The following is a 27,189-nucleotide window of genomic DNA, read 5'->3' as shown; positions in this document are numbered from 1 at the left end:
TCACAAAATTATTGTATTATTATAATCATTCAAATTTTCTAGACTGGATTTAGAAGAACCCGAGGTGAGTGGGAGGCCAAATAAAACCCCGGGAATGGCGCTTCAAACAATAGGCATGGCCACACATTGTCTTGGCCATATGTTAACAGAACGTGTCTCCGAGCACCACGTGACATGCAGAAGAAGCTGTTCCCTGTTACAGCATGATAAAAATATGCCTTGGCAAGGATGAACTGAAAACTGGACTCAGAGAGGAAGCTGGGAAAATGAGAAAACAAATTTACTTTTCAGCTCGAACGCTGCGGAAATCCCACATCTGGGGCATCGTGAAAAAAAAAGAATAAAAAAAAAACAATTTAGCTTTTTCACATTGCGTCTCCAAGGAGCCCGAAAATATTTCTATTTTCAGTAGTGCTGCTGCATAGATTATTCCCGGTGAGTGCACATTACGTTTATAGAGAATGCTGTATATTTCAAAGTGTTAACGCTGCCTTCTTGAGGCGTCCCGCAGCACATCGTTGCTTTAAAAGTTGGGGAGAGTCTTATGTCACGCACCTTTTAGTATAATGTACTCCGGTTATGGAAGTAGGATACAAACAAGGGGACTTGGAAAAAACAACATTAGTATTTCTTTGAGGGGTCGTTCACCAGATTGTGTCCTGGATATGAATTAAAAATGTGTTTGAGCAGGCCTTCCAGGAGGCTTCGCTGTACAATCCTGTCTGCATAATTGCGTTTTTTCGGTGGTCTCTGAGCTGCTTTTAGGGTTAAGGGCTAGCATGGTCCTGCATGAAACACCGTGTTTAATTCACACTGTTCAGACTCTTTTTTTCTAACGTTTTCCTTAGATTAAAGAATCCTTCCCCTCTCCTACACCCGATGGAAAGGGCCAGGCTCCCTCGACGACGCTCACAAGCGCAGTGCAGTGTGCTGTTGATTTTAATATTGTTTGCTAAAACTGGTTTTGATTCTAATATTGTACATTGGTAGCGGAGGCTTTGACGACTGGGATTGTTTATGGACAAATTAGGGGATTGTGCATTAGAAATATGATTTTTCCTATTTAAAGCCTGGCAGAGTCTTTACAGTAACCCTACCTTCATACACACATGTGCTGTGGCATCATCACCTCTCATAGGTCATCTGTCGGGGTCACTTCCCTGCTCACCACTAATCCACGGAAAAACCCTCTCTATGAATCCCAGCTCCCAAAACTCCACTCTGATAGCACTCTCAGTAGCGTTCCCAGCGCTCACCGTGACTTGCTCTACTTCATTTTATTTAAACTCTGTATAACATGGCAATATCATTTGATCCATATATAATAGGATAATAACATAGAACCCACCCTCCGACCTAACAGTTCGGCTAGAAAACGTGCCTTCTCCCAATGACTGAAGGGATTTCCAGGTTTTATTTATTTATTAATTGATTTTGTTAAGCGCGACAGCTACCCATAAGGGTTTCCCGGCGCTAAGAGACAGAACAACAACATATAACACCCCCCGCAGTTACCATGGCCATGTTATCTCACCCAGATCCAATGGATAGGCACAGATGCAGCTCGTATATCTCTGGGCAGTGGGGCATGGCGGAATTTCTTTCAGGTAATCTCCCCTAGTTCCTGCCAGCTAGTGAGCTCAAGTAACAAATTCTTCACACTATGCTTATGCTTCCCACACCAGTGGAAAGCAATGCAAACGTTCACTAGACAAGTGGCACCAGTCTCCTGGGACTGTTATGGATTCCATACTATTCCCACCTACGATTACAATTGGGTCCCTATGGATCGATACCTTCAGCATTCTCTCAATCTCCTCCCAGAATCTTGTAGGTTGGGGCGGGTCCTCCAGGATATGCGCACAAAGCCCCCCACCCCCCAATCCCCTCCCCCCCAACACCTAACAGACTGGCTTGATAAGTCAGGGACAATAAGACACAGCCTGGCTGGCCTGTAATGTATCTCATGGAGCTAGTTGGAATGCAAGAGTTGTGCCTACAAGTATGCGAGATCCTCTCAGTCTGCCTTTGTTATACCATGACTAGTCTTCGATCTGTGTCGAGGCTACAGCTCTCCACCTGGCCCTGATTTTCCCACCAATCTCTCCCAGTTGGCACAGCATTGTCTTATATAAGGTTCACACACATTTCCCTTCTTTTCATATTTATAACCTTATCCAGAGCATCAAATGCAGCAGGCTGTTCAAGGAAGTCCAGCGTTATCTTCCCAAACTTATGTTTGTGGCACGAGAACCTTCATGAAAGTTAAAAAAAATCGTAAGATAGGTATCAGGCTCTTGGGGCCTAGGACTTGAACAAGCTGCTCTGTCCTCTCAATCGCTTCAACAGACAGTGTGCTACGCAAATGATCCCTAAACTCCCCTCAACTTGATCTAGATTACAGATGTCACGCAGTGAGGCACCAGAATGAGCAGTTTACAGCATCTTATTGTAGCAGGCAAACTACACATTTATATATGTTTACCTAGTCATTAGTTCACCCATGTAGTTTCGAGAATTCGAGGACTTGGGAGCGCAGTTGTGGAAAGTTATAATGCCACTGCTGATACTGATGATAAGCATTGTCTTTAACTGACCCTATGTTCAAGAGACTACAGATAAAAGCCATAAGAACAATTAAAAAAAGCACTGACAAAGTCAATTGGTTTCGCTTATCTTCTCGTTATATTCACACTCAGGCACTTCGGGGAAGAAGAAAATCTTTATTGGTGATAAATTAAAATTGTTACAATCAAAGAGTATAAAAAATGCATTCATTTGTACATAAGATTATATAAACATATTCGAGCATTTGTGTTTTCTTCCAACAACAAAAGCACAACAATACATTGCTAAATTTATAACGGTTTTGGAGATAGCATTACATTTCAATTAATTTGTTATTCCTTATTATAGGAATGCTTATTTGTACAATAATAAAATCTTCCATAAAACTTTCAATACTATGATACTTTTTAAAATCCTGAATTAAAGTACCGTAGATAAAGTGCCATTATATGAATGAATGAATTGGCAATTTGTATAGGCGCAACTTAACCCGAAGGCATCAAGGCGCAACAGATGGAAGAATAAACAGCTGAATGGTCGGAGGCAGAAGGAGGAAACAGATATTACATGTAGGATTCTGCAAATAGCCAGGTTTTTAAATTCTTCCGGAAAAAGGCAAGAGATGACTGGCCCTTCAGATCAGCGGGAAGGGTGGAGATATATCTTTATTCTAAAAGTGCCAACCTTACTTAATTTGACGTTCTATATCAATACTTAAAAATTTGAGTGTTTCAACATAAGACCAGGCTCATTTGTATATAATAATAAAATCTTCCATAAAACAACTAACACTACATTACTTTTTTTAAAATTCAATCAATCAATCAATCAATCAGTGACACTTATAGAGCGCGCTACATACCCGTAGGGTCTCAAGGCGCTGGGGGGGGGGGGGGAGGGGGGGGGGGTGCCGCTACTGCTCGAACAGCCAGGTCTTCAGCTTCTTCCTGAAGGAGAGGTGGTCTTGGGTCAGGCACAGGTCGGGAGGGAGGGAGGGAGTTCCAGGTCTTGGCGGCCAGGTAGGAGAAGGACCTTCCTCCTGTAGTCGCTCTTCGGATGCGGGGGACGGCGGCGAGGGCGTGGTTGGCTGATCGGAGGTGGCGTTTGGGAGCGTAGAAGTTGATCCGGCTGTTGAGGTAGCTCGGGCCTTGGTCGTGTAGGGCTTTGTGTGCATGGGTGAGGAGGCGGAAGGTGATTCTTTTGTTGACGGGGAGCCAGTGAAGGTCTCTCAGATGTCCGGTGATGTGGCTGGTTCGTGGGATGTCGAGGATGAGTCTGGCTGAGGCGTTCTGGATCCGCTGGAGTCTCTTCTGGAGCTTGGCGGTGGTACCGGCGTAGAGGGCGTTGCCGTAGTCCAGTCGGCTGGTGACGAGGGCCTGGGTGACGGTCTTCCTGGTCTCGGTGGGGATCCACCGGAAGATCTTCCGTAGCATGCGTAGGATGTTGAAGCACGCCGAGTGAATTAAAGTGCCATAGTTAAAGTGCCGTAGATAAAGAGCCTTTATATTTTTATTCCGAAAGTGCCAACCTTACTTAATTTGACGTTCCATTCAATAATGAAAAATTCGAGTGTTTCAACATAAGACAGCGCTCATTTGCATATAGTAATGAAATCTTCCATTAAACAACCAACACTACATTACTTTTCTTTAAAAAATAATGAATTAAAGTGTCATAGTTAAAGTGCCTTATGCAATTCCTTCAGCAAGGGCCTTTCTTGCTTCAAATAACATTCTTATTTATTATTTAAAAATAATTCTCATGGATCAACCTGCACCAACACGATCAAGAAGTTGATGATTAGAATTTTTACTAGTTACTACAGTCAAATAGAACCCTATAAAATGTCCGCTCCTGAGCCATACGTGCATCTTCAAGATCAAGTTATAGAATTACAATTGACTATCAGCATATTCCGATATCGCAGCAGTTGTAATATCAACAAAACAGATTATACATTGTTATAGACTACCCCTAATATCGGGGGAGCACTCAGAGGTTATCTATTTTTCTGCAATAAGAATAAACTTTACGAACTGTGTAATCAGGCAAACAGATTTCCCTGAAGGGCAGGGTATAATTGCTTGGTAACATGTTCTAACCCCATTTTCTTTAAGGATAGGCTTTAGTAGGGCTGTCCTCTCTTGTAAAAATCGAGGACAAATAGATACAATATGCAATAGTAATTTATTATAAAAACTGCACAATCTGTTTGATGACCAGTTTTGTACCCATGAGGGAATTCCATCCTTTGTTGGATATCGTTCAAATTGTAACAACATACATTTATCTCTTTTGAACGGTTTACAATGGAAAATAGGATAAAGTTGTGGCTCCAATTTGATTAATGAATTAATAACTGACCAAGCCTGCCTTTTTTTTGCAAACTCCTCCTTCTCCAATATGATCGATAGGAAGTTGGCTGATTGGTTTAATGCCTGTCTGAACGCGGCTTTATTTCTAGCTAAGTGATCAAAAGGATGAGAGTTAAAATTATTTAGGCTCTCCGTTAGATAAGATCTCCAACCCCATGCGTACTCAAGCTACATTATTTCCTGCCAGCAATGGTTCACAAGTGTGCCTGGGTCAGAGTAAAATAACGGGTATAGAGATTTAAAAAATGCAGATTGTCGGGGGCGTTTCCGGGCGGCAAACAAGATAACACCGCGGCGCTCCAGAGGGTGATCTGAAGGCCCCATAAATCCGTAATTTATCGACGGATTCGGCTGGTGACTGCCCACCGGTGCCGGGAGGTGTTCGTTCTGTCCCTCCCCGATGACCGGGAGCGTGGCTGCGGCGACCGGCAGCTGGAGGCCTTTCGGGGCCTGGGCCGCTGAAGGGAGCAAGTGATGCTCCGGCCTCGTGTGATCGGCGGACCGGGTGCGAAGAAGGCATGCCGGCGCCAGCTGTGAGGGAGAGCGGCGCCCCGGCTCAGGGGGCGCTCCATCAAAATTGATTGCCCCGAGTCCTCTGGAGACCAAGTGAGACCTCCCCGGTGTCTGTAGGGAGCAGAGAGCCAGTAAAGACTGAGCAGGAGCCCCACTCGCTTAGAGGAGGAGCTCCCTTAGTTGCGCCATGTGACCAAGCATCACTCTGGGGGCTGGTTTGAGGAGGGGTCCAGACTGGCTTAAGTTGCGGTTTCTGGAGTGTCCAGGGGTAAACGAAACCGAATCTTATCTGGCAGGTATTTAAGGCAGTGCCTCGAGGGGGACGTCCTCTTTGTCTCCCTGGACCACAGCCGCAGAGTGACGGAAAACCACCCACCCACCCGGCATTGAGGTAAAGCGGGGTGGCGGAGCGCTGACAGTTAACAACGAAGGGGCATGCTCAACAAAGGAGGTTGAGTGACTGGATGGACCCCAAGACGGGGTAGGATTGAAGTGTGCAATGGATTGGCGGTAAAAAGGGGGACCGGCCTGCCGGCGGTCCTCAACACTACTGCTCGAACACGTCACTTAAGGACTGAGATGAATCTTGGGGAGACTGCCAGTGTTCAGGCACCTCGGAGGGCCGGTGCGCTATGCGGTGCCCTGGATTTCAAGTAAGGTAACTGTTTGTTGCGGCACCCTGTGGCCTGCCGGCACAAGGTGCGCAGCAGAGGTTTCAAGACTATGAACAACATAAGGCTATGCTCACCTGTGATGACAATTCTAATGTCTTGATGTATTTGATAGGTGTGTGCTGGAAAGTTTTGACATTGTTCAGGTACCTCTGAGAGCCTGTGCATTATGCCATGCTCTGGTTCAGATAATGCAACTGTTTGCTGTAGCACATTGTAGCCTGCCGGCAGAATGTGCGCAGTAGTGTTTTCATGAGGATGGACAGCTTAATGCTTTGCTGAAATGTAATAATTATTTTAATATCTTAGTGCCTTTGACATGAAAATATCACTAGAGGGTGCAACATGTATATTCTGTGTATCCAAGTAGTTTACTTATATCCATGTAGTGGTTGTCTTGAATTATCCTGCTTGAAGTGAATAAAATCTACGCCCTAGACAATATAACCGCATTGTGTGACTTTATGGGCCTGGCAAGAGTGGGGTGGGATGGATTTTGGCAGTGATGGTGAGGAGTGTGTCATGTTGTGCGCACACTATGACTCTGGGCCCGTGTGGATGGAAAATTGCGCACAACAACTTGGTGCAATCCATTTCCACAGCAATGGAAGAGTGCGCCAAAATTTAGAACATAGGAGCACATTGAAAGCAAACTTAAGGGCTGCATAGGAGCTCCAGGGGGCTTGGCCGTGAGTACAAAGGCAAGCCACATGCTTACAATGCGTGCGCTGCCATGCAGGATTGTCTCATTGCACTGCTGAGTGCTACAGCTGCCATTCCTTTGCCATGAACCCCCCACTCGTCGAGAGACGGCCCTCTTTTCGTTCTCATCAGCAACAAGTTAACAGTTACATTCAAGGGATTACATTACATGGAGAAGAGGAGTAAGGGCCGCTGATGATCGTATAAGTAAATCACGCTCAGTATTTTGTAAACGATTTAAGCAGGTATCATCACAACTGTGTAGGAGTAAATATAGTCATGAAGAATATGGCCCCGTACTACCTAATACCCCCTCCTCCCTTGTCAAGACCCAAATAATATCAAATAACAAGAGTTTTGGATAAGGGGGTCGTAGATAACCCCCGGCCGTATTTATTAACAAAAATTAAAACAAACTTAATATTTACAATATTTTCAAAAATACGCAGAAAACAAAAAAATGAGATTGATTACATTGATAAGTACAGATGTCAGATGGATAACCTTAACATAACTCTAATACAAGTTATTCCTATCCGAATCTAAAGATGTCATCATCAATAATCATAATAGCAGTTACTTTTCTGCGTGCCCCTATTTGAGCCTACGGCAAGGTCAATAACTGGTGTCAGATCCTTATCCAATTAAGCCCACCCTCCCACTGGAATGCACATGCACAGAGGGCCCATTCACCGTGAGGGTACTCCCCCCCCCCCGGTTACCCCGTACGCTGTGTATACTTCATAAGGGGTCCTGGTAGTGCTGCGCCCTTTACTGGCATCATTGTGCACATGCGGGGTGGCCAACCAGCCTAGGTAAAGCGGAACTCCCCACTACCCCGCACCCATCCTCACCAATCATGACCTTACCGCCTGACCAAGCAATTGCACTAAATACGACAATAGATGACCCATAAAAGGGGAAAACACACCTAACCCGGACATAACTAAAGAAAATAGTACAAAGCATACACCACAAACATTTGCTTTAGGGGACGGTGGGTGGGAAAATAGAATTACAGCCAGAATTACAGCCTCCTAGTGAAGCTGGTATGACAAGCTGGGGGGCACGAGGAGCAAAGAGGACGATTCCTCTGCTCCCCAGCCTTTTATGGAGCTTCTATGGCCAGGCCGGTTCTAACCGGCCTGGCGTTGTCCACAAGCGTGACTCGGAAATGATTCCAATCACTTCCGGGTCACGCTCGGGACCCCACGACCAATCGCGATCGAAGCACGCCTGTCGCATCACTACTACGCGTGACAGGCCCGCCTCTATGGTCGTCAGGGGCCGGCACGACTGCCATAATTTTGGTGTGTCCGATGCCAGCCCCGCCTTTTCTCTATGGCCTGGTACTACCTATTACCCCCTCCTCCCTTGTCAAGACCCAGATAATATCAAATAACAAGAGTTTTGGATAAGGAGGTCATAGATAACCCCAGGACGTATTTATTAACATAAAATTAAAACAAACTTAATATTTACAATATTTACAAAAATACGCAGAAAACATAAAAATGAGATTGATTACCTTGATAAGTACAGATGTCAGATGGCTAACCTTAACATAACTCTAATACAAGTTATTCCTATCCAAATCTAAACATAACATCATCAATAATCATAATAGCAGTTACTTTTCTGCGTATCCCTATTTGAGCCTACGGCAAGGTAAATAACTGGTGTCATTCCTTATCTAATTAAGCCCGCCTTCCCACCGGAGTGAGCATTCGCAGAGGGCCCGTTCACCGTGAGGGTACTCCCCCCGGTTACCACCGTACACTCTGTATAGTATCTCCATAAGGGGCCCTGGCAGTTCTGCACCCTTTACTGGCCCCATTGTGCAAGTGCAGGGTGGCCGACCAGCCTAGGTAAAGCGTAACTCCCCACTCCCCCGCACCCATCCAGCCAACCGGCTGTAATTGCTCCTGGAGTTCTAGGATAGACCACTTGTCCCTCCCCCTTGGGCGACTCCATTCAAGAATGGCACCGCCCTCTAAGGACCTTAAATTTACTGCTCACCAATCATTACCTTACCGCCACAGGCCAACATAGTTGACCGACTATCTGTCCCTCCCTAATTGCTAACTAGAGGGTCATGTCCTGCTTCTGAAGCCCCCTAACCATGCCAGCAGATTCTCTAAAAGGATTTGATTACCTACTTTCGACAAGTGGACACCGTCTTTTAAGATGCACGGCTCCACCCTGATACACCCGTGGGCAATCGTCTGTAAATGAGGAGACCTAAACAACTTCTCTATCTTGTTATTGGTCCTTCTTACTGAGTGATTCAGTGCCCTCACAGACTCCCCCCCTCCATGGAAATCTGGGTATCATCTGTGACCATACTATGGTGCACCCTTGGCATGTCTTAGCTAACCAGCCCACTTCTGTTTTTATGTCTTCCACTAGGCTCCTTCTACCCAGATTCACCAGGTCATTCCCTCCCAGGTGCAAGATAATGATACTAGGGGGAGCCCCACCCTTGCTCAACAGGTCCATTATAAAACCCCTGAACTGACTAAATTGGAGACCCCCCTTTCCATAAAATGACACCCTAAAGCCCGCCTGTTCAGCTCTGGATTTGTAATTCCCTGAAAAGAAAATTGCATTCAAACGCCTCACATATGAATGGCCAATCATCCAAATGACAGGTGGTCCTGATCTCCGTGAATGTGCATGCCCTTGTGTTGATAGTAGCTGGTGATGTGCCGCCGCCATTTTCCCACCTGCGTGACAGCCTTGAGAAACTGTAAATGTAAGCAGAGAAGGAATATGCATCAGCACCGGGCAAATGCCCTACTCACAACATGTGCAGCCGCACGTAGCACTTAAAACAATTGGAGGACCACCTCCCAATCTTTTTAACATTGCTGCTGTGAAAACCCCTTGCCGTCGCTTCAGTGGCAGCCCCTATTCTGAAGGAATGAGTCCCAAAGCAACTAGGATCCAAACCTGCCTTATGTACTGCCATATCCATGACTTTTTAAAACTGAAACCTTGTGAGCGGGGTACCGTCAGCATGGATTAACAATGTCACCCCCCCCCTGTACTAGGTCTATTCTGTAAGAATGCCTCTGTGTTAGGGGGCAGCAAGGGTTACCATGTGCCCGATGTAGTACTTCCTCCTCACCACGGGCCTCATGGTCAGTTTTTGATTTCCTAATGGATATCAATAAGGCGTCACCTCGTATTTTTACATGTTTTAACTGCAGACCCCCTTGCACATCCTGCTTATTCTGGGCCACCTATTCCCCTATCCCAAAAGCACCATAAAAAGCTAATGAAAAGGCTGCTTTAAAAAACAGAGCTTCCCCTGTGGTGTTGCAAATAATGTCAAGAGCCCCAAGTAAAGATGTTAGCAAGGCTTTCCTAACTGTGAAGCTGTTGGTGGGATCTCCCCTGTCTTTAGTTTGCGTGAAGAAAGAGATTGCTGCCACATGCCACCTGGCTGCTGCCGCTGAGCGCTCCTCTTCGTTCAAAGCCCCCAAGTAACGCAGAAGTGCCCCTGTATCATGCCACTTCTCAGCCCATTCCCTTCCCAAGAATGTACAATATGCCCAAAACGCCTCTTCATCAGCTTTCCTGGTCCTGGTAGTTAGGCTAGCTGCCACGAAGTTCGGTAGTTGGGGGCATGTTGAAGTCGCTTCTGCAGAGGGGAGGTGTGTCCTGAAACCTGCATCTTGAAGCGAGAGAGTGCATCAGCAGCATTATTCAATACCCCTGGCACATGTTTAGCTTTAAACTGCATGTTCAGTGTCATACATAACAACACTATCTCTTTCAACAGGTGGAGAATCATTTTACACCGTGCTGCCTGTTGGTTGATGCATTCGACTACAGTCATGTTATCCGACCAGAACACCACTGATTGATTATGCAGACGTTCTGGCCAAACATTTAATGCCACCCAGATTGGAAACTGTTTCAAGGAGTCAATGTTCGCTGTCACCCCATTCTCCACCCACCAAGCTGGCCAATGCTGAGCCACCCACTCATTACCGAGTATGGCACCAAATCCCACACTACCCGCAGCATCAGTCAGTAAACCTAACTCCACAGAAGTAGTGGGTGGACCGGGTCAGACTACCCTGCCATTGAAGTCCTGCAGGAATGCCATCCAGATCCGCATGTCCTGCCTAACCTCAGCCGATAGCCAGGTGTGGTGGTGCTTTTCTTTGAGACTGGCCATGGCCTGGGAGATGGAGCGGGAAAAAGGTTGTGCCTTCGGTATCGGTATGACTCTAAGAGCAAAATTCAACTGCCCTACCGTCTGCTGTAACTGATGCAAGGTAACCTTATCTTTCGCCAGGCATTGCTGCAAGCTGTCTTGAATTTCTTAATCTTATCTGTCGGTAACCGAAAACACCCTTGGACTGAGTCTAGCTCAATGCCCAAGAATTCTATTGTTGTTGTTAGTCCTACTGTCTTTCCCGGTGCCAGGGGAACCCCAAAGTCCGCATGAGTGCGCTAAATTCCTGCAGTGCCCACCCACACTTGCGGGAGCCTGCTGACCCCAGGATAAGAAAGTCAACTGATGCCCTGTCTCCTGTGTAAAAACCCATTCCAAAAATGAACTGAAATTCTCAAAGTAAGCGCAGGAGACCGAAAAACCCATGGGCATACACATATCCATGTAGAATTTTTCCTGAAACTTAAAACCCAGAAGGTGAAAATTCAATGGGTGAATTGGAAATAAACGAAAGGCAGATTAAATTTTGCCAGCAATGCACCAGGGCCCAAGCTCCTGAGCACCTCCAACACCTGGTCAAAGGAAGCATATTTTACACTACAAATCTCATCACTGATAGCATCATTCAATGAGCTGCCTTTGGGTGCTGATAGATTATGTATCAACCTGAACTCTCCGACCTCTTTTTTGGGAACCACCCCCAAAGGGGAGCAGACAAAATTGTGTACCGGGATGCAATCAAATGGCCCAACTATTCTGCCCGGCGTAGTTCTTTCTCAATTTTTTTAGCAGTCACGCCGTGATTGGTCCTAACAGAGAGTCCATTTTTGCATGCAGGTGCCCCGCGTAGTCAGGTGCAGGGATCATAAACCCATACATCAAAATCTTCAGCAACGTTCTAGCAGTGGAATGAGAAGGGTGTTTTTGTTCAGCCAAGGAGTCATAGCCATTATATTACTGGGTGAGTGTGCCATATGTCGTGTCCCCCCCTCACTCCTGTTTCCTCCTTCCCTTAACTCCTGATTTCTTAAAACATTTGGACTCTGGGTGCGATGGGTTGGCACAGATAGAGCACACGTGTTTGATCTTGAATGTGGCTGGAGTCCTGGTGCATGCAGCCCTATTAAAAGTCCCATCATGTCCACTTCCGTCCTCCCCCGCTACCCGGACTAGGGGCAGGGCCTGTGGTTTGAGGAGGCAGAAAGGGCTGAAAGGTTTTGAATGACTGGCCCCCGTTATTGGGCTGCGCTGCCACCCCAAACTGATTTAACCGCAAGATTGTGTCAATGCAGTCCCAGGAAAGGGATGGGTCAGCTGCCTTAGCCTTCCTAAACTATTTATCATACTCCTTCCAACCCATGCCCCCATATTTGTCATGAGCCATAGTAATCCGGCTCTGGTAACATGCCATCTCTGCCTGTAAGTTAGGAAAACGTTCAGCCATCACTGCCATAAATACTGAGAAACCTCTAATCCAGTTATTCAAGTTCTCCTCAATCCTGAATTTTAACAGTTCACTTGCCCATTCTCTATGGAGCATCCAGTCTTTCTTTTTCTTTGCTTCCTCCCTTTCTGTTTCATCAAGAAGCAATGAGAACATACTAACATAACTTCCTGACCAAATCCTTTCTTTCACCTCCTGTGTCACGTGTCTTGCCAAATGCTCCCGCCCGCTGCGGGTTTCACCCACACCCAATAGCTGCAATGTTAACTGCCTACCTACTGGAGCTGCTCCAGCTGGCTCTGTCAACTTCTCCTTCGCCAGACTGTTCACTGGCACTTCCTTGTTGGATTCAAGTGGAGGTACCCCACTGGTTGGCTTGGGAAGGAAAGATGTACCCAGCTCCTCTCCTGACATACCCCCAGGCGTTAACACAAACTGAGCTACCATCCTTCTTGCTTCTGCCAATGGTTCCTCCCCAATCCCTTCGCCCTCACTGATGCAGAAAACATCCCTGCCTTCCCTAACCATGGAAGAACTGCGGCTAACTGTGCCACTAAGTCCTGTGGAACTGGGTTAGAGCCTTCGCTTCCTGCCGGGACAACCAGGGCCGGGGCATCTGACGGAACCACTCCTAGACGGACCACCCCCGCGGGAACAACCGGGACAGGGGCACACAAAGGAACACCTCTCAGAGGAACCACTACCGATGGGCCGAGCACCTCCCCATCATCCCTGGGCTGTGGGACTGGCACAGGTGCTTTTGGCCTATTCTTTTCCTTTGTTACCCCTTTCTTGGGTCTAGCCCACTTGGGAAGGGGGGACAATTCTCCCCTGGGTTTGGGGGGCACTATGGTTCGCCTTGGTCTATCCACAGCATCACCCTGTCCCTCCACCTTTTCTCTGAGATCCGCAAGGTCCTGCCCTAATTTACCAACCTTCTTCCATCTCTTATCCATAGTAACCATCTTGCGCATCATTGTCTCCATCATGTATTCCATGCAAGAGCGCTTTTCGCCACGCATTACCTTGCTGGCCATTGCTTCTAACCAACTGCTACTACAACAGCGTACACAATGCTACCCCCACCTAAGTACGTTCACTTGGGCAGCGACCTACAATGGAAGCACCTCACTGTACTTCCAGGCCTAGCACACTTTCCAGGCCCTTACCTTATAATGCTGGGGGTACATGACCGGCCGTAAGCACCCACTCAACTAGAACCGCTCCACACCAGATAATCCGGTGGGTCAGGCGAGTAATCTTGTTCGGGTTGGTCAGAAAACAAGTTTAAAGTTGGTTGACAAATTAAACTATCCTCCTGAAAAGCTACCACAATATCCCTCATATCTAAACCAGTTTATTCTCAATTAGGTGGTAGGGGGTTATAGTTGGAAAACACCTGTATTGTGTTTCTTTAAGTGTTATATAGCACAAACTCAACCCGAAAGTATCGGAGCGCTTTACATGAGCACCGCTTGCATTACAGACTAACACATTCATCTTCAGGCACGGAGAGATTACGTGATTTGCCTCCTGCCTAGCCTTGAAGCCCATTCCCCAATGTTAGAAACAGGGTTTCTGGTGGCAGTGGTTTGCACACTGTCCATGCAGGGATCCTCACTTTAGTCAGGGTAAGTAAGTTATACCCTCAAAATAACCTGTGTTCACCCCCTTAGTAGCTTGGCAAGAGCATTCAGGCTTATCTTTAGAGGAAATGTGTATAGTACAGTACAGTACAGTATACACACACACAGATACCCTACATCAGTTTAGAAAATAGCCAATATTTATCTGAGTAAAGCAAGACCAAAACGAAAAAAATCCAACATACCCCAATCAAATTAAGAATTTTCAAAGAATTAAATGCAATTATAATACGCAGAAACACAATAGCTGCAACTGGGGCTATAACGACCGGCTAGACGGAGTAGAATCTTAAAGTTTGGGGTCGAACGCGATGGAGCGCACACCGGCTACCGAGTAATTCAAACCCCGGTTACAGTAACTTGGAAATGATGACAAAACAAAGAAGTTTCGAGGTGCCACTGGTGCCAGTGCAGCGTTAGTTCCTTACTATTGGTGCAGGTTGTTGGCACATCGGTGCGCAGGATGTTGCAAGGCACAGGGGAGGTGGTGCAGTAATGCACCAGTTCCGTTGGCGGTGCATAGTCGATAAAGTGTAGAGAGTTATGACCCACTGTGTCGATTTCGCAGTGTCAATGTCACACCACTGTCCCTGGTGTGGAGTCGGGTGCCATGGACTTCGATGACACGGTACTCGAGACTCCCTCTGTGGGGGGTTTCGGAGGCACTGCGACGGCATCGAGGCCTGAGTTCCAAGTCGCAGTCATTGCATTGAGCAGGGACCACAGCTCCGTTGTAGGCAGCGGTGCAGTGTCGAAGAGCGGCAGCACCTCCAAAGTCACACTGATCGGCTGGTTTCTTCTTGTTGAACACAGCAAACTCACTTCCAAGAGCCCAGGAGCTGGATTTGGCACCACTTGGCAGAGTAGGGCTCTCAGCAGAAAAGCCCAGATGCTGCAGGTGATGTCTTTGATGGCCCTGAGACTTCCAACAGGAAGCAAGCTCAACTCAAGCCCTTGGAGAAACCTTGGAACCAGGATGTAGAAAGCAAAGTCCAGTCTCTTGACTCCCAGGACAGAATCAGCAGCAGCAGGCCAGCACAGCAAAGCAAACAGCTAAGTGGCAATATCTCCTGACATCAACACAGCTCTTCTTTGTGACAGAATGTCCTCAATCCAGAAGTGTCCCCAGTATATGGTGCTAGACGTCCAGTACTTATACCCAATCCAGTCTTTGAAGATTGGCACAAAAAAAAGCACAAGTACTTTGGGCATTGCAGGGATACCAAACTGCATGTAGTTACTTCTTGGGCTTGATTTCCGTATGCAGTTCAATGCATAGCCTCAATGAAACACCACTAGAGCACAAATGTAAAACATGGCTTCAGGCCTACTAGTGTAGCCTAGCTGTAGTATGGTAACAATTGGAATTCGGCCTGTTAAAATAAATCCTTTTGGCAGGTTAAACTTCTCCTTTAAATATGAATAAATTACCTCTATGTAGGCCTTATATCCCACAAGGTAGCGTCTGTGGTAGTTAAAAGTAGGACATGTAGAAAGTTAATATTAACAGGCATTCACAGTGACTAGCAACCCAAAATGATTTTATATTGTGGTAGTCCCAGCTGTCCTTGAAAACCAAAGCACATATTAAAATCCAAATACTGTATTTCTGGAATGGGACTAGAACATAATTAAACTATTATTTTAATAGTTATTAAAATACAATTTCATGGTGAAGTTGATTTTTTGATAAATAATAAGGAAAAATGCTTAACTTTTAGAAAGTCACCCTTTACCGGACTGAACTTTCAGATGGCTAATCAGCAGAATGCTCTGCTAGCTCTCTCAGCCAGTGAGTAGCCTTCAAATAGGTTTTACATTCCTTCCAGGAGCTACACACTAGGACACAATGATTGACATATCGATCTGAATGGGCAGGGATGACTCTTCTGAGCTCCGCAGAAGGGTGGGGGCAGTGAACATCCTTTTTGATATACGATTGTCAAATCCTTCTTGAATGTCTTGTGTATCCACTATCTAGTTGTGAGGAATTCTGCTTTTGTCCTCCCAGACATATGTCTCTGGGTTTATTATAGTTACAGTGAATACTTCAAACTCGATTTTAGTGTTGAATGTTTGAGGACACCATGATTACTATAGCACACCCCCCCCCGCCACACACACGCAGAGACATTTTAAGGCATGGGCAAAGTGGGCTCTGGCCCAGGGCCCCCATCTTGCTTGGTGCCTCATCATTAAGCTTTCAGGACAGTCCAAGACAGAGGCATACCGCAAACATGATGGAGCCTCCTTCATAATATGAAAGGGGGCTTCAAGGTCTCCAATATCTTATAAATATTCAAAGGCTTTGCACTGAATGGGTGTTCCCTGAAGCACTGGGGTCCCTGTAAAGGACTGGAGGGTCAAAAAAGAGTATTGTCAATGATCAACCATAGTTGCTTAGGGCTTGAATGAGCTGCAAATGGATAATACATTCAGAGTTGATTGGAGCCGGGGGCCTGATATTATGTTTGGCCCGGGGCCCCCAAAATACTTAAGATATCCCTGCACAGACAAAGCCTTCAGAGTCCAAATTTAGTGTGGCCGAAGACTTCTGCCATCTTGAAAATGCTCAAAGTCGGTAGGGCTGGGAACATTTACCTCATTGATTAGGGGATGCTGAGCAGTCATTCCCACCCACCAGCTGGTTGTAGGCACAAATGTGGCATCCCACTTCTGGACCTGATGAAGATCTGAAGAGGAGCTGAGAGGAGCCCTAAAAGACAAAACCTGCTCCATCTTGTACCGTAACCTAGGACAAAGAAGTTGTCTCTAAGGGACATAGCACTGACCTCCTATTAAAGCTACAGGGATACAAAATCTACAACAGGGCTTTTCATTGAAGTACCCTGCTGACCTAGCTGACCTATTGGCACCTGGACCAGGCCCTGCTGTTGGCCTCTGCCTGACACCCTGTGAGTCTCTAAATTTAGAAGTGAACTCATGTAGTGGATTGGGTCTTAAAAAATGAAATCATAAGGTAAAATCTTTGACCAGGATGAACCTGGTTAGTGCATCCCACCCATGCAGCATCGAGGTCAGCCTCAAATTTGGCCTAGGTCCTGGTCTACAGTGACCATAAACTATAACTGTCGCTTTGGGCTTTTTGGTGCTATTTCCACTTCAAACTTTAAAAATGCATATCTCCGGTTACCCTTATCAGATTTTTGCCATTTTGGTGTCATTTGGCTTATTACATTGGACTCTATTTTGTCTAATGTGGTTGGGAGTTTTTTGTTTTTGTTTTGCATTTTAAGTTTATTACTGTATTAGTACTGCAGAAAATATTTGACACATTGCCCTGAATTAATCCTGTCTGCGATGTGCCATAGCTACCAGGGGGCTGAGCTCAAATTAATATAGTGACTTTAAGGGTTCACCCTGACAAAGCTTGTGATTGTTCCTTGAGGTTGGTAGTCACCCACCCTAAATAATAACCCAATTTCTTCCTGAACATTCAAACACAGCAAATTGTGTTGTGCGCAGGGTGGGCACTCAAAGATGTTTCTCTCTGTATCGGTGAATGAAGCAATAGTTCCAACAATGGGTGCAAGTGAACAGATTTGTGCTCTTAGATGAAGCCAACCCAGCATCAATTTGGCAGCCCTGGAAAATTGCGATATGGGATAGCAGGTTTTATTCATAACATTTTTATGGATGGGAAGTAATGTGTCAAACAGAATAGTCCACTATGATTAAGCTAAAATAAATTCGAGTTTGGGCTCAGACATGACTGGAAGGGAAAATGGGGCCAGATATATGCCAAACCATTTTTCTGTTGTAAACTCACCTATTCACAAAATCCCAGGGCCTGCAATCATAAAATACTTATTTGCCATGTACTAAAGCAATTTTTAATTGAGGAAACACCTTTGTGAGTGAATGAAGGAGGTCTGCTGTTCATTCAGCATTGCAATTAGCAGGTGAATTGAAAGTGGCATCCCTTCCTTATTGCAGTACGCAACGAGGTGTACTGAAAGTTTGTGATCGCAATCGCAAAACATTGAAAAGTTACCAAAATCTCAAAGGAGGTGGTAATTTATGCACAAAAGGGAGCTGTTCCACTTGGACATCTTCTCCTTTGGGAATTACATCAGGTGGTTTTGGGAGGTGGAGGAGGCAACGGACCAGAAGAACAAACATGAGCATTTATTTAAAGTACTACCTTTTCCAGGAAGGAATTTGGGACGCTTTAAAAAAAGGTTTCCTGTTGAGAAGGTGACCTCATGGACGTGGTCTGCTTTCCTTGCAGGCCACCACCTCTCTGTTCATAGCCAATCACAATGGATCGCAAATAGTGACCTACCTAACGAATTTTTATTAGACATGTCATTTTGCGACACTGCCTATTAGTACATAGGTTACGTCACAAAATGACAGAGAGGTGCATAATTTTCACCTACAAGTTGCGAGCTGCCTATTAGTATTTCGGGCCGTCTGTAAATATCCAAGAAATGTTGCTACATAATTGTTTACAAAATGTGCTGCATTCCCAGAAATATCAAATTATTGTGGAATGAAGCACGTGTGAGCAATAACGAACAGATGCAGTCACTGTTTTAACATGGTACGGGTTTTCTTCAGAATAACTATTATTAGGCATAATTGTTGATCTGTTCCCAATCTGGGGTTTGTTTTGCTAGATAGAACACGCTTGCAAATGTTAAGCAGTGTTTAATAGGGGTGGACGCTGGGCTTCATTTAATCTGTATAATCTGCATCGTATTGTCTGTTTTGGGATCTGATAGCATCAGATGTCTGCCCCTACAGCGTTGAACTCTTAAAGTGTTGCTATCATACTTTTTAAAAAAACTCTTTTTATTGATCAACAAAACAAATAGCAGTTTTCAGAAGCATACAAACAGATGCAAAATCTATATAAGTTATTTTACATAAATTGATACCACCGTGACTAATTATTCCTGTATCTCTCACTTAGTATTTAGTAGGTCGTGTAATCTGACTTCACTACGACGTAGTTCCACAATTGGAGACAAACATATTTCTCCCCTATGTTCATTCCATTTCGCCCACTTATGATCCCATATTTGGGGGCATCCTCTATGTTTGAAAACATATTTCTCTGCGATCATAGCTCTGTCCATATCTGCAACCCATTCTCTAATACATGGAATCTCCCCAACACCCCATTTTTGTTCAATGTTTTGTTTTGCGAGGGCCCATCCCAATGACACCCATGATTTCTCAGTTTGGGTGAGGTCTGTGGCATCCCAGACATTTAGCAGACATAGTTTCGGAGTATCAGTCAATTTCTTCCCCCCAGCTTTCTCCAATTGTTTGGTGACAGCTCCCCAATCAATCAATCAGGAGTTTATATAGCGTGCTACTCACCCGTGAGGGTCTCAAGGCGCTGGTGGGGGGGGCAAGTGGCTCCGGATCAGTCGGAGTATGATTGAGCAGCTGGGCACTCCCAGAGAATATGGAAGAAAGTTCCCACCTGGTGACATTGTCTTAGGCAAGAAGGATCAGCCCTCCTATCCATCTTAGCCAAGACTCCCGCAGCAAGATAAACTCTATGTATGATCTTGAGTTGGACAAGGCAAGGATGGCCACCTACCTAAGAGAGGCCAAGGTGTCTCGCCAATCATCTTCTTCCAGCACACCCAGATCTGCCTCCCAATGCTGCCGCAGACGTATTAAAGGATCAGGGCGATTGTTAATCAGTTTATTATAGGTGAGGGATATAGCCTTCTTATTCATGGGGTCAAGTATCATCCGTCTTCCAGTGGGGAAGCCTCTGGAAGTGGGCCCCTCCCCGGTTTTGCAGTTTTGAGCGCATGGCTGATCTGTAGATATCTGTATGTTTCGGATTGTGCAAGGTCATATTCTTTTGGTAGGTCAGCGAAAGAGCCCAATCCCTTGGAACGCCACATATCCCCCACCGTTAAGATACCTATCAGGTCCCACCCAGGGCAGGCACTCAAGCGGCCCAATTGTTTGTGTTCCCAGAGTGGGGTCGCACGTGTAATTTTGTTGTGCCAGCCAAGTTTCTTCTTGAAAACGTGCCAGGTTTCAATTGCACGTGCTGTCGGCCCAGTAAGGTCTAATTTCTTAGGGTTCGTATAAAGCGCTTTATTATATTTGTCTTGTCCCATAAGCCACCAGTCTGTATAGAAACTTGGGTCCTCCCGGTCCCCAGGAGCCCAGCTGTTGATCACCACAAGTTGAGCTGCTTGGCAATATGACCTAAGGTTGTGCTATCATACTTTTGAACATTTCTCCAAACTTTTCTTCTCACAGAGACCTACTTTCCACAGTTTAAGTTACAGGTAGAGTCTACTACTAATCACAGCCTAACATTCCTTCATAACTATATGGACAAGGATGGAAGGTCGTATTACTGAAATCAAGTCTTTAATCCTATTCACACAAAGAATCCACCAAACAAAAATTTCTTGCCATGCTGACATTACCCAATAGTTATATTCAACAATATACGAAAAGGTCCCATTTTATTGCTGCTCCTCAAAATACCTAGGTGTCTGCGTTGTACTCAACTTTACATTTTAACGTTGCGTTTTCATTCTGTAGTTTTTCTTTTAAAATCCTGGGAAGTAGTATAGATTCCCATTCCATTTAATGCCTGATAGAATGTATGCTTGTAGGTTTCTGCTCCCTAAACAAAGTCAATTTAAAATCAGGATTTACCTCAAGTAGGACATAGGTTATGCACTATTTTGCTTGCTCAACCCACCCCTCTGGTCTGCATCAGTTGTGACTGACAGTGAGGCCTTTACTCTCATTGCCCCTGGAGAGGTCATAGGTTGTGCGTTCCTCCCAAAGTGGGTGGGATGGTTCAGTAGAATGTAGATGGCCACCAGGCCACCATAGGTCTCCTTATCTCTTGACTGGCTAAAATTGCAAGGCTCTGTTTGCAAATTTCAGTTGAGCTAGACAATTAAAGCAAAATGCAATGTATTTCTAAAAGCCCCCTTCCCCTCCCCCTCACTCACTAAGTACAGTCCTAGTTTTACTTCTGCTTTCAAAGAGGTATGGGGCTCAATAAAACAGTTCAGCAAGGAGTGTTGCACTATAACAACTGAGCCATGGGATTCAAAAGCCACATCACATTCCTGTGGTCATGAAGCACTTAAACTGTAATTGCTTACAATTCTTGCGCACTAATTCACCAAAGTCAAAGTATTCTGTTTAGTTGTGCTTTGCAGTCTTTAGAGGGGAGTAATAATGGAAAGTGAGGGGGTGAGGTTAGAGGAGGCTTGTGTGCTGTTTATTGATGGGCTGCATTAGGTGGGGGCCTCTTGACCCTATTTTGAATCTGTCTGGAGCATTAAGTCCAGTAATGTGTGTGGCAAAGCACATTGCCCATTGTTTTGTTTAGGTGCATGGTTTGTCTATTGCTTTAGTTAAGATGATTATTAAGGATTCATGCATATTCGCTTATTCTGTGGCCTTGATACAATCCTATGTGCACGTGGCTTTGGTAAGCGTAAGTGAACTTCTTTTGGATGGTTCCTTTGTAGACTGGTGAGAGGATATAGATGTGTTTTTGAGGAGACAAACCCTTTGCCAACTATATGGCTTGGAGTCATGTTGTGCATGTGATGGTATTAGGGGCTGCATGCAATGTGTACTGCTGCGGTTAGGTTAATATATAGGTGACTGGGTTAAAGGTGGGTCTGTGTCATTGTGAAAGTCTTTGCACACTCATAAGGTGTTGCGTTGACCTATGTTGGGCGCTGCAGATCTAAGCTGCAGACAAAAGAGTTGCATACAGAAAAGCACCCCAACATACAAATAATTTATTTATGCGTAAACAATTTTATACTGAGAACGAGAGAGATAAAATAAGGCTGATCAAATGTTAACGGGGCATCAGGGCAGATATTTGCACTCTTCCACTTCTTAGTAGGGTAGGTATGTATGTGTAAATGACACACCAATATATGCTCACGAACACTTATTTGTAAAATGGATAGAGGAACGCCGGAAGTGCAGTCTTATCAATTGTGGTTTGGGAGTCTAGAGGTGACTATTTTCATTTTTCCTTCAAGTATTCCTCTTTCAGTGCAATTAATTAAAGTTTTCCTTTGCTGTTTGATGTGGATTGTTAATCTCCCGTTCTACTCTTCATTTATGGGTTTAAACCCCCTTCTAAGTACTACCAGAGCGAATCAATAGCACATCGGAAGGTCCAAAATACATTTCATAGAAGCACTTGCACACTACCTCATTTATGTGTATTTGGAAAATGCATTATCAACCACAAGGGTATCCTAATTCTGCGCAGGTTTGTGTGCCCAGCAATTTCTGTTGTAGGTTGGTTAATTGAAAAGCCAGGTCTTCAGCTCCTTGGGTTACTTAACCCCTTCACTGCTGATGACGAGCTCAGCTCGTCATCAGCCACGATGGTCGTGTGCGGATGACGAGCTGAGCTCGTCATGTAAAGCTGCTTTTTGTAATTTGCCGCCGCAGCGATGCGGTTAAGAAGAGACAAGAAGTCTCTGATGTGTTGTAGGAGGCCGTTCTATGCTTTAAGAGCGATGTTAGAGAATGCCCGTCCTCCAAATCTGGCTCTGAGTATTTGTGGGATGTGTGCGAGTAGGAGACCTGCAGAGCGGAGTTGTCAGGGTGATTGGTGGAAGGAGATGCTACTGTTCAGGTAGGTGGGGTATAAGTAGTGTAGTGCCTTGAGTGTCTGTATGAGGAGTTTGAGTTTGGCTCACTTGTGTATCGGGAGTCAGTGGAGCTCCCTAAGGTGTGGTGTGATGTGAGTTCTGTGTGAGATGTTGAGTATGATTCTGACTGCTGAGTTCTGGATGCTTTGTTGCCTTCTAGTGAGTTGCTTGGTGATACCAGCACAGAGGGTGTTTCCATAGTCCAACTTTTTGGTGACTAGGACATGAGTGAGTTTTACTAGTGTTGCTAGGGAGTCATTTGAAGCTTTTTCCTAGCATTTTCGGAGTGTGGAAGCAGAATGCTGTTATGGCATTGACTTATGCAGTCATGTCCAGTTTGCTGTTGATGATTATTCTGAGGTTCCTGGAATAGGTTCTGGGTGTGGGTCCAAGTTAAGCCAGCTACCAATTAAAGTCCCATGGTGAAGCGTTCTTGGTGAAGATCACTACTTTTGTCATTGGTATTGAGCTTGAAACATTTGGCATTCATCCATTTAGTGAATTTGATCATGCAGGTGCTGAACTTGTATCATGTATTGAGGGTTTTGTCTGAGAGGAGAGTATAAGGTGTGTCTCATCAGCGTAGGAGAGGATGTTGATGTGTGCGTGGGTGATATTGGCCAGAGGGATCATGTATGCGCAGAATAGGGTGGGGCTGAGTGATGAACCTTGAGGCAATCCGCAGATGAGTTGTGGACTTCTGAGGATAAGGCACCAGGCTGTCACCTTGAATTCTATCTTTTAAGAGGAAGAAGATCCAGTAAAGAGAAAGTCATTGGATGCCTAGTCTCGTGCAGGAGTATGATGAGGATGGAGTGCAAGACCCTCTTAAAAGCTGCTGCAGAGAACTCGAGGAGAATGAAGGCTGTTGTGTCTCCCCTGTCAAGGATCATGTGGATGTAGCATAAGATAGCAACGGTTCATGGGCCTACCACAATACATAAAAAAGACGAAATGGACTAACAGCATTTCAGTGACATGGCTGACTAATCAAGACGTTGGTTATGACCTTCCAAGTTACACACATTTCTAAAGAGAGAGCTCACACACTCTCTGAGCAGCCAGCAGTCTAAGCACTAATTCCGAAATCTGGAAATAATTTAGAATTGTAAACATATTCATTGATTTCTTGTTGGTGATTGCCATATGTACCACAAGGTTTTCCTAGCGTGTAGAAGAAAGGACCAGAAACACCAGCCAGACTGTATTTTCCACTGGAAAATACCACAGACTATGCTCAAACAATTGATCTGGAAAGAATGTTGTGGCTTTCTGTTCATTTGGGGTTTCTGTAAACTTAGAGATAAACACGTATAGGTTTTAGTAAGGTTCCTTATGTAATAAGTGCAAAACAAAGTTTTAAAATGCAATCTTAGCCCTTGCAAAATCTATGTCTCTCCATCAAACAGTTGGACACTGAAGTATCCTGGACGATTACGACTCTGTGAAAACTAGTCATTGTGGATAAGTCACACACGGGTGATGTATATGTAGACAGGTCTGTGAGCCTATGTCCTAGAACACTGAAAAGTATTTGTTTATTTTATCAAGCTTGTAACCTCGCATTCTCACAAGGAGTTTTGATGCTGCCTTTTTTTTATCATGAGATGTAACTGGTCTGTTGGGCTAAAGCAGTTGCTGAAATAAGAATTATCTACTAAGAATGCTGGGACCGTTATTCATCACTTAATTTCTCCTATGATCCTGAGACTGGGAATAATTGTGGAGTTTAATTCGGCTGAAAGAATGTGAGCAAAATAGCCCAAGAGACCATGCAAATTTCAGGTTCTATGTGGTGTGAGGCACAATTCCGTGACCCTAGTAAACCCAGCAATTTCCTTTGGCCAGAGAGAACAGTGCAACGTGGCTAGGAAACGAAGACCTTGCCAAGTCCTACTGGCATGTGAGATGCGCTCGATTTCCTGATATACCAATCATTAACTGCTGCATCACTGACTGCCCCATAAAGTGTTGTTCTTAGATATGTATAGCTCTTAGCGCCAAGCCTGTTTGACAAGGTCGTTTCCCATATCTTCTATTTATGTTCTCTCTGAACAGGGCTGTCATGCTGTCTCTGCTGTTCCACCTTTGGATTTTGTTCTTTGCTGCTAACAGTCTTGTTGGAGTGTCCCTTGAAAAAGAGGAAACATTGCCGAGGGAATCACCACAGCTCCTTTGCAGCATGTTGGGGCCTCAGGGCCCCCCAGGCTTGCCAGGGAAACCCGGATCTCCAGGAACAGTCGGGAGAGTAGGATTCCCAGGAAAAGATGGACCTGATGGAAAAGATGGGGAGAATGGAGAACCAGGAGAAGATGGTAAGGCATCCACAATGTGACATGCTATCTGGTTGCCTGATCGGAGTGTCATGTCTTTTGGTCACCAGCTTTTCCAACTGGTGTAAACCGGTCAAGCAGTGGTTCCAAGCAAAAGTCTGAGAGCCCTATTGAAATCCATTATACAACACCCCCAGACTCTACCCGATGCTAGGCTTGTCTCAGTCAATTTAAGGGTCCTGTTCTGCTCTTCATCACCATCCTGTCATACTGTTATGTTCTAATTGCTGGACCCCTGCTGTACTGCCTCCCATTTATTGTTTTAATTGTCATGTTTCCATCCCCTGATGCCCACTGTTTCCTGTCAATGTTTGGTCAAGTGCCACTTACTGTTTCTCTACTGCTCTGCCTCTCCCCTGTCATTGCACCAGTTGTCTTTCTCCCCAACATGCTCCACTCTCTTCTCTCTATGTGTCCAGCCTTGACTTGACTTGGGTCTTGCTGCATGGCTCTTTGTGACTGCCAGGCACAGTGGGCCTTCTTAGGGTCTTTACCTCAGATTGATCTGGAATGCATTATAGAGCCTTGTCTTCATGGCCAGAAAGAAGATCTATGAGAATTGCTTTTGAGGGCAAAACTAGGAAGATCACAGGCTGGCTTCATGTTTAAAGGGAATCGTAACCATACCAAGACAGTTCTTTGTTTTGTTTTTGTCCCAGTGTTATCATAGAGTCAAATATAGACTCTCTGCACTTAAGTAATCACAACCATATAGTGGTACCAGGAAAGGCCACATCGACAGTATGTCTTGCAATTCATAACAAGGGAAAACAAGATACACTGTAATTTGCTATGTGAAAAAAATCTGTGAACTTCAAGAGTATGACCACGGGCACAACATCTGAATCCTTACCTGGACAGTTCTCGCCGTGGGTGAATTTAATCAACTGCTTCTCTTTGTTTTCCTTATGGTGGCCAAGCCATATCACTGCAGTTTCCTGTAATCCGGTCTGTTATTATAGGTACAGATGTTCCTGCAGGGATGAGTACTGATCTGAAACAACATCTCATTTTTCTATTGCAGGTACTCCTGGCAGAACAGGCAACCCTGGAAAACCGGGAGCAAAGGGAAAAGCTGGTGCCATTGGCAGAGCAGGTCCACGAGGACCAAAAGGGATACAAGGAGACCCAGGAAAAGATGGGGCAGCAGGGAAGAAAGGTCCTCAGGGGAAACCAGGGGAGACTGGAATGCCAGGGCCGTGCAAGTGTGGTGTGAAAAAAGCAAAGTCTGCCTTCTCTGTTGCTGTCACCAAGAGCTACCCGAAAGAACGCTTGCCCATAACATTTGACAAAGTACTCATGAATGAGGGTGGACACTACAATGTCTCCAGTGGCAAGTACGTATGCAGTATTCCTGGAATTTATTACTTTACATATGATATCACGTTGGCAAACAAACACTTGGCGATAGGGCTGGTGCACAATGGTCAATACCGCATTAAGACATTTGACGCAAACACTGGCAACCACGATGTTGCTTCTGGTTCCACCATACTTCTGCTAAAGAGGAGAGATGAAGTCTGGCTCCAGATCTTCTATTCCGAGCAGAATGGACTATTCTATGACCCCTATTGGACAGACAGTCTTTTCACTGGCTTTCTTATATATCCAGACCAAGAAGAGTCGGAGGAGTCTGATTAGATCTTAATTACAAAAAAAGATTTCAACAGTGTAGTAAATGCATTTGTATACTCTCCTTAAAAATAAAAATAGGTTTTGCACACTGTGGAGCAGACAATATTGTATTGCCTATATATTATCAATCCTAAAAAGTCAACACCCAGAGAAGACAGTCCACGTTATGCAAAAGAGTATTGTGCAGCAATTAGGATGTGGTTGTTTGCCCGCACCAGTTCCTGTGATAATTTAGCCTGAAGTAGCCATTTTTCCATCACCTTCACCCCGTCACAAAAATAACATAATAGCTGAAAAAATGCATGCGACCCCGTTAAACCCATGGTTTTAACGGTGCAAAGTAATGCCCTGGTTACTTACCAGTAATCTTCATTACTCCGAGTCCTTGTCTTCCTCGCCACAGTAATTACCCATGAGCCTCCGGCTCCCACAGAAACTCCAAACATGAATCTTTCG

General features: G+C 45.1%; 1 protein-coding gene across 2 annotated transcripts; it reads left to right on the top strand.

The window, feature by feature from the left end:
* The first annotated feature begins 248 nt into the window (after positions 1-248).
* C1QTNF2 (C1q and TNF related 2) lies at positions 249-26,879 on the top strand. 2 transcript variants are annotated; one of them, XM_086928825.1, is made up of 3 exons: positions 249-435; positions 24,824-25,080; positions 26,123-26,878. In XM_086928825.1, exons 2-3 carry the CDS (start codon positions 24,831-24,833, stop codon positions 26,737-26,739), a joined length of 867 nt encoding a protein of 288 aa, XP_086784951.1. In that variant the 5' UTR covers positions 249-435; positions 24,824-24,830; the 3' UTR covers positions 26,740-26,878. The 2 variants fall into 2 exon arrangements, with proteins under 2 accessions (XP_086784951.1, XP_086784952.1); XM_086928826.1 differs by lacking the exon at positions 249-435 and having other exon boundaries at positions 24,829-25,080; positions 26,123-26,879.
* Positions 26,880-27,189: the final 310 nt, after the last annotated feature.

Source organism: Lissotriton vulgaris, chromosome 7 (assembly GCF_964263255.1).
Source record: "Lissotriton vulgaris chromosome 7, aLisVul1.2, whole genome shotgun sequence".
Classification (NCBI taxonomy): domain Eukaryota; kingdom Metazoa; phylum Chordata; class Amphibia; order Caudata; family Salamandridae; genus Lissotriton; species Lissotriton vulgaris.
This window is presented reverse-complemented; position numbering and strand designations above follow the sequence as displayed.

Excerpts from the sequence above, each read along its gene's own strand:
- C1QTNF2 (XM_086928826.1), top strand. The coding sequence starts at position 24,831 with ATGCTGTCTCTGCTGTTCCACCTTTGGATTTTGTTCTTTGCTGCTAAC. Across the intron at positions 25,081-26,122 it reads TGGAGAACCAGGAGAAGATG|GTACTCCTGGCAGAACAGGC; the intron begins GTAAGGCATCCA and ends TTTCTATTGCAG.